The sequence below is a fragment of the Anolis sagrei genome, chromosome 8 (genome assembly GCF_037176765.1).
Source record: "Anolis sagrei isolate rAnoSag1 chromosome 8, rAnoSag1.mat, whole genome shotgun sequence".
In the NCBI taxonomy this organism is placed as follows: Eukaryota; Metazoa; Chordata; class Lepidosauria; order Squamata; family Dactyloidae; genus Anolis; species Anolis sagrei.
Window position 1 is genome coordinate 3,788,801 of NC_090028.1, and position 13,833 is coordinate 3,802,633.

At 46.9% G+C, this 13,833-nt stretch overlaps 1 protein-coding gene across 1 annotated transcript in view; it reads left to right on the plus strand.

The window, feature by feature from the left end:
• The window catches only part of PEPD (peptidase D), a 210,081-nt gene extending 196,500 nt beyond the window's left edge, over positions 1-13,581 (plus strand). The window contains exon 15 of the mRNA XM_060788158.2: positions 13,034-13,581. Coding sequence (XP_060644141.1) covers positions 13,034-13,189 — 156 coding nt within the window. The 3' untranslated portion in view covers positions 13,190-13,581. The remainder of the gene's footprint in view (positions 1-13,033) is intronic.
• The last annotated feature ends 252 nt before the right edge of the window (positions 13,582-13,833 follow it).

Sequence of the window (13,833 nt, forward strand, 5' to 3'; positions counted from 1 at the left end):
ATGATGTATGCAGATCCCAGTAAGGTGGCCTTTTGCAGCTGGCAAATGTTAATTTTTTCAGCGCCAATTGTGTTTAAGTGCAGACCAAGGTCTTTAGGCACTGCACCCAGTGTGCCGATCACCACTGGGACTACCTTTACTGGTTTGTGCCAGAGTCTTTGCAGTTCGATCCAATGAATCACCTTTGCAATGGCGTTGTGCCTCTGCTTGTAGTCTGTCTGCGCAATCTTCTTACAGCAGCTGAGGATATGATCTATTGTTTCATATGCTACCTTGCAGTCTACATTTTATATTATTATTATTATTATTATTATTATTATCATTATTATTATTATTTGAAACACAAGATGAGTCCACAGCAGACACTCTGCTGGCTGTTGAATTGGATCACACGTCGGACACTTCCCAAGTGTCTAGGACTGTGTGATGTATCGGTGAATGATGCCTGCAGATCCCAGTAAGGTGGCCTTTTGCAGCTGGTAGATGCTGATTGTGTTTAAGTGCAGGCCAAGGTCTTTAGGTACTGTACCCAGTGTGCCGATCGCCACTGGGACCCACAGCAGACACTCTGCTGGCTGTTGAATTGGATCACACGTTGGACACTTCCCAAGTGTCTACGACTGTGTGATGTATTGGTGAATGATGCCTGCAGATCCCAGTAAGGTGGCTTTTGCAGCTGGTAGATGCTGATTGTGTTTAAGTGCAGGCCAAGGTCTTTAGGTACCGTACCAAGTGTGCCGATCACCACTGGGACCACCTTGACTGTTTGCAGTTCGATCTTTAAATCCTCATATCGTGTCAGTTTTTCCAGTTGTTTCTCTTCAATCCTGCTGTCACCTGGGATTGCAACATCAACAATCCATACTTTGTTTTTTAACGCGATTGTGAGGTCAGGAGTATTATGCTCCAAAACTCTGTCTGTCTGAATCCGGAAGTCCCAGAGGAGTTTGGCGTGTTCATTCTCTGTAACTTTTTCTGTCTTGTGATCCCACCAGTTCTTTGTCGCAGGCAGATGGTGTTTGTGGCACAAGTTCCAATGAATCATCTGCGCAAGGGTGTTGTGCCTCTGCTTGGAGTCTGTCTGTGCGATCTTCTTGCAGCAGCTGAGGATGGGATCCATTGATTCATCTGCTTCCTTGCAGAGTCTACATATTATTATTATTATTATTATTATTATTATTATTATTATTATTATTATTGCATCATCAACAATATGGCATTGAGGCCTTTGTTTGATTCTTCCATGCAAAGCAATCCATAGGCGTCTGATTGTGTCAGCTTTTCCAGTTGTTTCTCTTCAATCCTGCTGTCGCCTGGGATCATCTGAACAACGGTGTTATGCCTCTGCTTATAGTCTGTTTAGAGATGTTCTTGCAGCAGTTGCGGATATGATCTATTTAATATTTATATATTTCACCATTTGTGGATATGATCTATTGTTTCATCTGCTTCCTTGCAGCAGAGTCTACATTTATTATTATTATTATTATTATTATTATTAATTATTATCTATTTTCCACTTAGGGAACTTAGACCAGGGCCTTATGGAATGATAGCTGTTGTATTTATTGCTCCTTCCAGATCAGAAAATCAGTGTTTTTCTCTGTCTCTTGAATCAAACCAAGAGTCAGATTGCATCTAGTGCAGTGTTTTTCAACCTTCCGAATGCCGCAACCCCTTGATACAGTTCCTCGTGTTGTGGTGACCCCCAACCTCGTGTTGTGGTGACCCCCAACCATAACATTATTTGCGTTGCTGCTTCACAACTATAATTTTGCTACTGTTATGAATAGTAATGTAAATATCTGATATGCAGGATGTATTTTCATTCACTGGACCAAATTTGGCACAAATACCCAATAGGCCCAAATTTGAATACCGGTGGTGTTGTGAGTCAGCATTCGGACACCATTCCTACTACTAGTAGTAGTACTATTATGTTTGTTTTGCATTAAAAGACTATTACGTTGCACCTCAACTGCTGTTTAAGACATTCTGTGCTCTGTGGGTCACGACAGGTGGGGTTGGTGGGGGGGGGGGGATCGATTTTGTCATTTGGGAGTTATTTATTATTATTATTTCAAATATTTCTACCCCGCCCTTCTCACCCCGGGGGGGACTCAGAGCGGCTTACAAAGGCACAATTCGATGCCGGCATCAATACAACAATACAACAATAAAATAAAACAATATAGCAGCAATCAAACAGTTAAAAACAATTAAACAGTCGGTTCTCAGTTCTACAACACGTCAATAAACCAGTTTAACACTCAGCGTTCGCCGTCTCATAGTCCATAGTGTCAATTCCACATTGTCAGTCCTGTCAATTCCTGTTGTCCGTTTTCCTTAACTGCCAGATTGCCCGAAGGCCTGGTCCCATAACCATGTTTTTAATTTCCTTCTAAAGGAGAGGAGGGATGTTGATGATCTAATTTCCCCCGGGAGTGAGTTCTACAGGTGAGGGGCCACCACCGAGAAGGCCCTGCTCCTCGTCCCCACCAGCCTCACTTGTGATAGAGGTGGGGTCGAGAGCAGGGTCTCCCCAGATGATCTCAAATTCCGAGGTGGGATGTAGAGGGAGATGTGCTCGGACAGATACGCCGGACCAGAGCCGTACAGGGTTTTGTAGGTCAGAACCAGCACTTTGAATTGTGCTCGGAACTGGATCGGCAGCCAGTAGAGCTGACACAACAGGGGGTGGTATGCTCCCTGTATGACGCTACGGTGAGTAATCTGGCTGCCGCCAGCTGGACTAGTTGAAGTTTCTGAACAGTCTTCAAAGGCAACCCCACGTGGAGTGCGTTGCAGTAATCTATTTGGGATGTAACGAGAGCATGGACCACTGTGGCCAGATCACTGGCGCACAAGTTTTAATTGTGCAAAAGCTCTCCCAGCCACCACCGAGACCTGGGGTTCCAGGCTCAGCGATGAGTCCAGGATCACTCCCAAGCTGTGAACCCATCTAACACAGGCTGTCACCCTATGCCCTGTTCGGCCTTACGACTGACCAGGAGGACCTCTGTCTTGTCTGGATTCAATTCCAATTTGTTAGCTCTCATCCAGTCCGACACAGCAGAGTTGTAGTTGTTGGCATTTATAGTCAACCTACAATCAAAGAGCTTCCTGAAATCCATCAACAATGAAATAGAACCAAGACTTCCCATGATCAACAGAAAATATTGGAAGAGTTTGGTGAGCAATGACCTCAAGTTTGGGAGTTGTGGTTCACCTACCTCCAGAGAGCACTGTGGACTCAAGCAATGAGAGATCTGGACCAAACTTGGCATGGATACTCAATATGCCCAGATGTGTTGGAGTTTGAGAAAAATAGACTTTGACATTTGGGAGTTGTAGTTGCTGGGATTTATAGTTCACCTACACTCAAAGAGCATTCTGAACCCCACCAATGATAGAGTTGGGTCAGACTTCCCACACAGAACCCCCATGAACAATGGAATATACTATGTATTGTCGAAGGCTTTCATGGCTGGAATCACTAGGTTCTTGTGGGTTTTTTCGGGCTATAGAGCCATGTTCTAGAGGCATTTCTCCTGACGTTTCGCCTGCATCTATGGCAAGCATCCTCAGAGGTGGCAAGCAACCTCACCTCTGAGGATGCTTGCCATAGATGCAGGCGAAACTTGGAATATACTATGTTTTGTGATGGTCTTCGACGACCCCTCTGACACCCTCTCGCGACTCCCCCAGGGGTCCCGATCCCCAGGTTGAGAAACACTGATCTAGCGTGTAAGGAGAACAGAATTATGGGCATGTCTTTGAGTGGGTCAGCGCAATGCTTGCCCCTGCCCTTCCCCTTGGACGTTCCCTGCCCAGCAGCCAGAGCTGAGTCATGCACTCTGGGTTTTGCCCTCTCAGGGCTTTGCGCGTCCTCCTGTGTGCAGAGCACACACTCTTATCACAGCCATGTGGGACTTTACCTTCTGCTCCCGAATTCTCCCCACAAGTCTGAGAGGTTTATCTTGGCTTCGTGCTGTTCTTTTATCAACGCCAAGATCCGGAGAGTAGAGGGGGAGAGGTGTGCGTCATGCCCCTCCATCCTTCCTCAGCACTGTTGCTTTCGTGCCTTGGCAAAATTTGCAAATCTGCCAGGAGACGGGAGCAATTTCCTGTTCAGGGGTTGGATGCAGGTTTGTCTCTGCTTTTGCAACCCGAAAGGGAATGCGGCTGCAAGATACCAACAGGTCTTGGGCCCCCGTGAGATTAGGACTTTGCAGATAAGATTAGTACCGGGGTGCATAACTCAGGCAATTATTCCAAATAGGAACCCCCGATGGCGCAATGAGATAACCCCTGTGCCGGCAGGACTGCTGACCAAAAGGTCGGCGGTTCAAATCCAGAAAGCAGGGTGCATAACTCAGGCAATCATTCCAAATAGGAACCACCGAAGGCGCAATGAGATAACCCTTGTGCCGGCAGGACTGCTGACCAAAAGGTCGGTGGTTCAAATCCAGAAAGCAGGGTGCATAACTCAGGCAATCATTCCAATTAGGAACCCCCGATGGCGCAATGGGATAACCCTTGTGCCAGCAGGACTGCTGACCAAAAGGTCGGCGGTTCAAATCCAGAAAGCTAGGTGCATAACTCAAGCAATCATTCCAAATAGGAGCCCTCAGTGGTGCAATGGGTTAAACCCTTGTGCCGGCAGGACTGCTGACCAAAAGGTCGGTGGTTCAAATCCAGAAAGCAGGGTGCATAACTCAGGCATTCATTCCAAATAGGAACCTCCGAATGCGCAATGAGATAACCCTTGTGTTGGCAGGACTGCTGACCGAAAGGTCGGCGGTTCAAATCCAGAAAGCAGGGTGCATAACTCAGGCAATCATTCCAAATAGGAGCCCTCATTGGTGCAATGGGTTAAACCCTTGTGCCGGCAGGACTGCTGACCAAAAGGTCGGCGGTTCAAATCCAGAAAGCAGGGTGCATAACTCAGGCAATCATTTCAAATAGGAACCCCCGATGGCGCAATGAGATCCCCTGTGCTGGCAGGACTGCTGACCAAAAGGTCGGCGGTTCAAATCCAGAAAGCTAGGTGCATAACTCAAGCAATCATTCCAAATAGGAGCCTTCAGTGGTGCAATGGGTTAAACCCTTGTGCCGGCAGGACTGCTGACCAAAAGGTCGGCGGTTCAAATCCAGAAAGCTACGTGCATAACTCAAGCAATCATTCCAAATAGGAACCCTCAGTGGTGCAATGGGTTAAACCCTTGTGTTGGCAGGACTGCTGACCAAAAGGTCGGCGGTTCAAATCCAGAAAGCAGGGTGCATAACTCAGGCAATCATTCGAAATATGAGCCCTCAGTGGTGCAATGGGTTAAACCCTTGTGTTGGCAGGACTGCTGACCAAAAGGTCGGCGGTTCAAATCCAGGAAGCAGGGTGCATAACTCAGGCAATCATTCCAATTAGGAACCCCCGATGGCGCAATGGGATAACCCTTGTGCCAGCAGGACTGCTGACCAAAAGGTCGGTGGTTCAAATCCAGAAAGCAGGGTGCATAACTCAGGCAATCATTCCAAATAGGAACCTCCGAATGTGCAATGAGATAACCCTTGTGTTGGCAGGACTGCTGACCGAAAGGTCGGTGGTTCAAATCCAGAAAGCAGGGTGCATAACTCAGGCAATCATTCCAAATAGGAACCACCGAAGGCGCAATGGGATAATCCTTGTGCTGGCAGGACTGCTGACCAAAAGGTCAGCGGTTCAAATTCAGGAAGCAGGGTGCATAACTCAGGCAATCATTCCAAATAGGAACCCCCGAAGGCGCAATGAGATAACCCTTGTGCCGGCAGGACTGCTGACCAAAAGGTCAGCGGTTCAAATCCAGAAAGCAGGGTGCATAACTCAGGCAATCATTCCAAATAGGAACCACCGAAGGCGCAATGGGATAAGCCTTGTGCCGGCAGGACTGCTGACCAAAAGGTCAGCGGTTCAAATTCAGGAAGCAGGATGCATAACTCAGGCAATCATTCCAAATAGGAACCCCCGAAGGCGCAATGAGATAACCCTTGTGCCGGCAGGACTGCTGACCAAAAGGTCAGCGGTTCAAATCCAGAAAGCAGGGTGCATAACTCAGGCAATCATTCCAAATAGGAACCACCGAAGGCGCAATGGGATAAGCCTTGTGCCGGCAGGACTGCTGACCAAAAGGTCAGCGGTTCAAATTCAGGAAGCAGGGTGCATAACTCAGGCAATCATTCCAAATAGGAACCCCCGAAGGCGCAATGAGATAACCCTTGTGCCGGCAGGACTGCTGACCAAAAGGTCGGTGGTTCAAATCCAGAAAGCAGGGTGCATAACTCAGGCAACCATTCCAAATAGGAACCTCCGAATGTGCAATGAGATAACCCTTGTGTTGGCAGGACTGCTGACCGAAAGGTCGGTGGTTCAAATCCAGAAAGCAGGGTGCATAACTCAGGCAATCATTCCAAATAGGAACCACCGAAGGCGCAATGGGATAATCCTTGTGCCGGCAGGACTGCTGACCAAAAGGTCAGCGGTTCAAATCCAGAAAGCAGGGTGCATAACTCAGGCAATCATTCCAAATAGGAACCCCCGAAGGCGCAATGAGATAACCCTTGTGCCGGCAGGACTGCTGACCAAAAGGTCAGCGGTTCAAATTCAGGAAGCAGGGTGCATAACTCAGGCAATCATTCCAAATAGGAACCCCCGAAGGCGCAATGAGATAACCCTTGTGTCAGCAGGACTGCTGACCAAAAGGTCGGCGGTGCAAATACAGAAAGCAGGGTGAGCTCCCATCTGTCAGCTCCAGCTTCTCGTGCAGGGATATGAGAGAAGCCTCCCACAGGATGGTAACACATTCGGGCAATGTCCCCTGGGCATCCTTGCAGACAGCCAATTCTCACACCAGAAGCGACTTGCAGTTTCTCAAGTCGCTCCTGACACGGGGGGGGGGGGGGAATTCCAAAGAGTCTCACATTAGAGATGGAGGTCTCTATTGAGAAAACTGTGGGTAGGGAATTAAATTATAATTTCAACAAATGAGACTCCGGAATCAATGCAATACAGAAATAAAAAGAAAAGAGTAAACAAATGTGTTCAGTGAGTCATTTGTTTGCCTTCTTCATTTGACATTGATTTAAACAGAAGTTGGGTGGAGTGCTTTAGATATGTATGTCTACATGGCAGAGGGTTGGACTAGATAGCCCTCACGTACCCAAATCCTATGATTCTATGTCATTCCATACAATAAAGTTACCAGGCAGGAAGCAGCCAGGCTTTGAAGCTGCAAGGCCATTCAGTGGTAATCCAGGTGGGCAGTTGCAACATTCGCATTTGCCTCAAAGAGACAAGAGTTCTTTCTCCCACCCTGGGAGCAGGGTAAGCTCCCTTCTGTGAGCTCCAGCTTCTCATGCAGAGACATGAGAGAAGCCTCACACAGGATGGTAACACATCCACACACACACACGTCGTCCCGTGCCACGGGTTGCTGTCGCCCAGTCTGTGTATATGTTTAGTGTGTGTATATATTTGTGTATATGTGTATATATGTGTTTGTGTATATATGTGTGGTTTTGCGCATGCATTGTATTTTTTTATTTTTACTCTCTTCTCCTGTGTTTTTCAGTGTTTTTATGAGTGATGATCACTCATTGGCCTGATAAGTGTCTTGTGCCCAAGTTTGGTGTCAGTTCGTCCAGTGGTTTTTGAGTTCTGTCAATCCCACAAATGAACATTACATTTTTATTTATATAGATATTCATATGCCGCCCCTCTCAGCCCGAAAGGCGACTCGGAGTGGTTTAAATGATTTGGGTAAATTTTCAACCAAAGGCTGCAAGAACTCAGGGGTATCCTTAGGGATAGAGAATACCGCCAAAGCAAAAAGAAAGGGATCAGCTATGGCGAGGGGTGCAATTTCCCCCCTTCCCAGTATACACCTTGGTTCTGCCTTGCCTTTGGATGGGAATTGGATGGTGACCATATTCCCATTGCATCAATACCTTGAGCAGCCACCCTTCTGGCTGCAACTTCTGTAAAGTTTATTTCATTCAGGTGTGCCGTGCCTGTAAATTAATGTCAAACAAAGAAGATAATCTGACAAACGGCTCGTTGAGCCCATTAATCGGGGCTCCGTTGCGCGCTTTGTTTGAATTAATGGGCTCTTTCGCAAGCAGAAGAACAAATGTTAAATCAGCAATATTTTTAGATCAAGATGCCCCAAGGTCAGGAGCAATTCAGGCAGCTGTGCGGTGGGAGTTGATTGGGGGGGGGGTGTCCCTTTGGATTTGACACTGGGCTCCAATGGCTTTTATGGCAGCTTGGAGGCAGGCTCCCTCGCAGGCTCCTGATAAGATAAGGAACAATGACTGAGTCTGCATATTTAACTGGGGCAGGAGATTAGGGCCGAGCACAGAACAGTCCCGGCCTTTTGATTCACGCCCAGCGAGAACTGGAACCATTTCAAAGGTCTTGGTAACGCTATCAGCTGCGTGGCATCCGTTGCCAAGACTCCGTTTTAAGGCGAGACTGTGTTGAAAAAGGGGGGGACAGAGTTTAACAGAGGCACACAGTGAACCAGGAGCAGTTGCAGGAATGGATTTGCAGGTCATGATCCCCAAACTAGGAGGGAATGAGACTCAGAGCCCTTTCTCACTGCTGTATAAAATCCACCTTGAACTGGACTCAGATAATCCAGTTCAAAGCAGATATTCTGGACTACATGACTGCGTGGAAAGCCCTAGAATCATAGAATCAAAGAGTTGGAAGAGACCTCCTGGGCCATCCAGTCCAACCCCATTCTGCCAAGAAGCAGGAATATTGCATTCAGAGCACCCCTGACAGATGGCCATCCAGCCTCTGCTTAAAAGCTTCCAAGGAAGGAGCCTCCACCACACTCCGGGGCAGAGAGTTCCACTGCTGAACGGCTCTTACAGTCAGGAAGTTCTTCCTAATGTTCAGATGGAATCTCCTTTCTTGTAGTTTGAAGCCATTGTTCCATTGCATCCTAGTCTGCAAGGAAGCAGAAAACAAGCTTGCTCCCTCCTCTCTGTGGCTTCCTCTCACATATTTATACATGGCTATCATATCTCCTCTCAGCCTTCTCTTCTTCAGGCTAAACATGCCCAGCTCCCCAAGCCGCTCCTCATAGGGCTTGTTCTCCAGACCCTTGATCATTTGAGTCGCCCTCCTCTGGACACATTCCAGCTTGTCAATATCTCTCTTGAATTGTGGTGCCCAGAATTGGACACAATATTCCAGGTGTGGTCTAACTAAAGCGGAATAGAGCATGGGGAGCATTACTTCCTTAGATCTAGACACTAGGCTCCTATTGATGCAGGCCAAAATCCCATTGGCTTTTTTTGCCGCCACATCACATTCCTGGCTCATGTTTAACTTGTTGTCCACGAGGACTCCAAGATCTTTTTCCACACGTACTGCTCTCGAGCCCTCAAAGAGTCTATACATTGATCTCCAGCTGAATCTGGTTTCTACAAATTTAACATCAACTCTGCCTTTTGTTAGTCGACTTCTGTCTCATCCCTTCATAAATACACCCCATTTTTTTCCCCTTTCATTTAAAATCTCCGCTTTTTTTGGGCAACGTCCTGGAACGTTTGTGGTGGCTTCTCAACTCCAGATATTCTTGGAAGACATGGATTATCTGGACCCGGCACAATCTGGTTTTAGGCCAAGACATGGTACCGAGACAGCCTTGGTCGCCTTAGTGCAGCGTTTCTCAACCTGGGGGTCAGGACCCCTGAGGGGGTCACAAGAGGGTGTCAAAGGGGTTGCCAAAGACCATCAGAAAACAGTATTTTCTGTTGGTCATGTGGGTTCTGTGCGAGAAGTTTGGCCTAATTCTATTGTTGGTGGGGTTCAAAATGGTCTTTGATTATAAGTGAACTATAAATCCTAGTAACTACAACTCCCAAATGTCAAGGTCTATTATCCCCAAACTCCACCAGTGTTCATATTTGGGCATATTGAGTATTCGTGCCAAGTTTGGTCCAGATCCATCATTGTTTGAATTTACAGCGCTTTCTGGATGTAGGTTAACTACAACTCCCAAACTCAAGATCAGTGCCCACCAAACCCTTCCAGTATCTTATGTTAGTCATGTTTTGTGTGCCAAGACTGGTTCAATTCCATCATTGGTGGAGTTCAGAATGCTCTTTGGTGGCAGGTGAACTATAAATCCCAGCAACTACAACTCCCAAATGACAAAAAAAAAATCCACCCCAAACCCACCACTGGTATTTATGCCAAATTTGGTCCAGTGAATGAAAATACATCCTGCATCTCAGATATTTACATTACAATTCATAACAGGAGCAAAATTACAATTATGAAGTAGCAAAAAAATAATTTTATGGTTGGGGGTCACCTCAAAATGAGGAACTGTATTAAGGAGTCGCGGCATTAGGAAGGTTGAGAAACACTGCCTTAGTGGATGATCTGCGCCGGGAACTAGACAGGGGGAGTGTGTCCCTGTTGGTTCTGCTGGACCTCTCGGTAGCCTTCGATACCGTTGACCACAGTATCCTTTTGGGACGCCTCACAGGAATGGGCCTTGGAGGTACTGTTTTGCAGTGGCTCCGGTCCTTCTTGGAGAGTCATTCCCAGAAGGTGTTGTTGGGAGATTCCTGCTCGACCTCACAACCATTGCCTTGTGGGGTCCCGCAGGAGTCAATACTATCTCCCATGTTATTTAACATCTGCATGAAGCCGTTGGGAGAGATCATCCGGAGTTTTGGGGTACGGTGTCACCTGTATGCAGATGATGTCCAACTCTATCACTCCTTTCCACCTGCTGCTAAGGAGGCTGTTCAGGTCCTGAACCGGTGCTTGGCCACTGTGACAGTCTGGATGAGGGCCAACAGATTGAAACTGAATCCAGACAAGACAGAGGTCCTCCTGGTCGTCGCAAGGCCGAACAGAGCAAAGGGTTACAGCCTGTGCTGAACACGGTTAAACTCCTCCAGTAGACACAGGCTCACAGCTTGGGAGTTCTCCTGGACTCATTGCTGAGCCTGGAACCCCAGGTCTCAGCAGTGGACAAGGGAACTTTTGCACAATTAAAGCTTGTGCACCAATTATGCCCATATCTTGGGAAGTCAGACTTGGCCAGTGGTCCACACTCTTGTTACATCCCGTATGGACTATTGCAACGCGCTCTATATGGGGTTGCCTTTGAAGACTGTTTGGAAGCTTCAATTGATCACCAGAGCAGTGTACAGAGAGAGTTCAGCCCTCCTGTTACACCAGCTCCACTGGCTGCCAGTCTGCTTCCGAACACAATTCAAAGCGCTGGCTTTAGCCTATAAAGCCCTAAAAGGTTCCGGCCCATCTTACCTGTCCAAATGTATCTCCCCCTATGAACCACCTTGGAGGCTAAGATCGTCAGGGGAGGCCCTGCTCTCAGTCCCGCCTTCCTCGCAAGTGTGACTGGTGGGAATGAGAGACAGGGCCTTCTCACTGGTGGTCCCTCAGCGGTGGAACTCCCTCCCCAACAATATTAGAGTTGTCCCATCCCTCCTCACCTTCAAAAGGAAAATAATAACCTGGCTTTGGGATGAGCCTTTCAGAGAATAGTGCAGTGCAGTAACAGATATATATGTGCAATGACTACGGAACGACTTTGGACTGCAATTATGGATGGTGTCATTTTAGTATTGAATGCAATTTTTTTAATGTTAGTATGTATTAATTTCATTTTAATGTTATTGGAATTGTCTGTGTTTAAGGCATAATTGCCTATTTGTAAGCTGACTTGAGTCCCCTTTGGGGTAGAGAAAGGCAGGATATAAATAGGGTAAATAAATTACAAATCTATATAAATAAAAATGTAATGTTCGTTTGTGGGATTAACAGAACTCAAAAACCACTGGGGGAATTGACACCAAATTTGGACACAAGACACCTGACAGTCCAATGTATGTCCTTCACTCATAAAATCACTGAAAAACACAGAAGGGACTTAAAAAGCCCCAAAAATCTAAATGACGAAAAGCTAAATGACAATACAGAAAAAAGGAAAGAGGGAGGGAAGGGGAGAAAAGAAAGGAAGAAAGAAAGAAAGAAAGAAAAGAAAGAGGGAGGGAGGGAAAGAAGGAAAGGGAGAAGGAAGCATGGAAACAAAGAGAGAAGGAAAGAAAGAGGTAGAGAAGGAAGAAAGGAGAGTAGAGGGAGGGAAAGAAAAAGGGAGAAGGAAGGAAAGTTAGAGAAGGAAGGAAAGAGAAGAAAAGAAAAAAGGGAAAGAAGGAAGGAAAGAGGGAGCGAAGGAAGGGGGAAGATGTAGAGAAAGAGGGGGGGAAGGAAAGAAAGAGGGAGGGAAAGAAGAGGGAAGGAAGGAAAGTTAGAGAAGGAAAGAGAGAAGGAAAGAAAAAAGGGAAAGAAGGAAGGAAAGAGGGAGTGAAGGAAGGGGGGAAGATGTAGAGAAAGAGGGAGGGAAGGAAAGAGGGAGGGAAAGAAGAGGGAAGGAAGGAAAGAGAAGGAAAGAAAAAAGGGAAAGAAGGAAGGAAAGAGGGAGTGAAGGAAGGGGAGAAGATGTAGAGAAAGAGGGAGGGAAGGAAAGAAGAAAGGAGAGAAGGAAGAAAAGAGAGACAGCAGAAGAGAAAGAAAAAGGGGGAAGGAAGGAAGAAGAGAAGGAAAGACGGGAGGGAAGGAAGGAAAGAGGGAGTGAAGGCAGGAGGGAAAGGAGAGAAAGAGGGAAAGCTGGCCACAGCAAAGTGTGGCAGGTACAGCTAGTAATAAATGAAATTGGGAGAGGACCCAAATGGGAAATAACTGGGTGTCTGTTTCCAGGTCTGATAGTTGAATGAAGAAACTATCCAACAACAGCCCTCCTCATCACCAAAAACGATTGGGAACAGTGGCCTCTAATAGTGGGGAAATGTCTTTTGTATGTCAATTCTTTCTTGCAGTGAAGAGGGACCTTAAGGGTCCTGTAAAAACACCCTGGGGAAATACTTAGGTTTGCTCATCCTAAGTATTTCAGCCATGAAGCCAGCAAAGGCCAGTCACACGTGCGTTCCTGTCTGTTTCTGTCCCCAGGTGCGCATTGAGGACGACATTGCCGTGACTGCCAACGGGATGGAGCTGCTGACCTGCGTCCCGCGCACCGTGGAGGAAGTCGAGGCCTTCATGGCTGAAGCCCGGGGCAACCCCAAGACCTTTGCTTCTGTCTCCAGCCAAAGTGGCGGCCCCTAAAGTGGTGGCCCCATCTCCTGAAAGCGTGGCTCCACGAGGGGTCTGGTAAAGCAGAGAAGCTGCTTCTCTAAAACAAAGGAAAATGAATGCCTTGTGATTTTTACTGAATTGATACTGCAAAGGCTTATACAAAAATGATCGATACAGATGATTGAAATGGATCTTGGCTCATCTAACTGATCATGCTTCTTTGCAAGGAGTTTGAACCCTGTATGAGGAATGGATGCAGCCACTGTATGGGAAGCACTAATTTTTGCAAATACAAAAATCAACAATTTTATGATTGTATATCTTTTTCACTAACATGCTGATGAACGCCAACTTTCAATTAACCTTAATGGAGGAGCCTGTTGGATTGGACAAACAATCAAATAAAAAGCTTTGCCTCCAAGCCCCATCATCTGGCGTCCATTTCTATCTCTGGGTTTCTTCAAGGATCATATGAAACGGAGGGCTGGGCTGCAAGCCAGAGGCCCCTCCATTTTGCCCCTGAAGTCAGTGAGGTGAGTTCAGGAATCCACGGGGAAGGCCTCCAGACTAATAGGGTTGTGCCCTATATGGTGAAGTGTGTGCCCTACTCTAATGAGCTGACAAGAAAAGGTAGACTCGCACCCTATCCTGGCACCAAAAAACCACACTTCCCC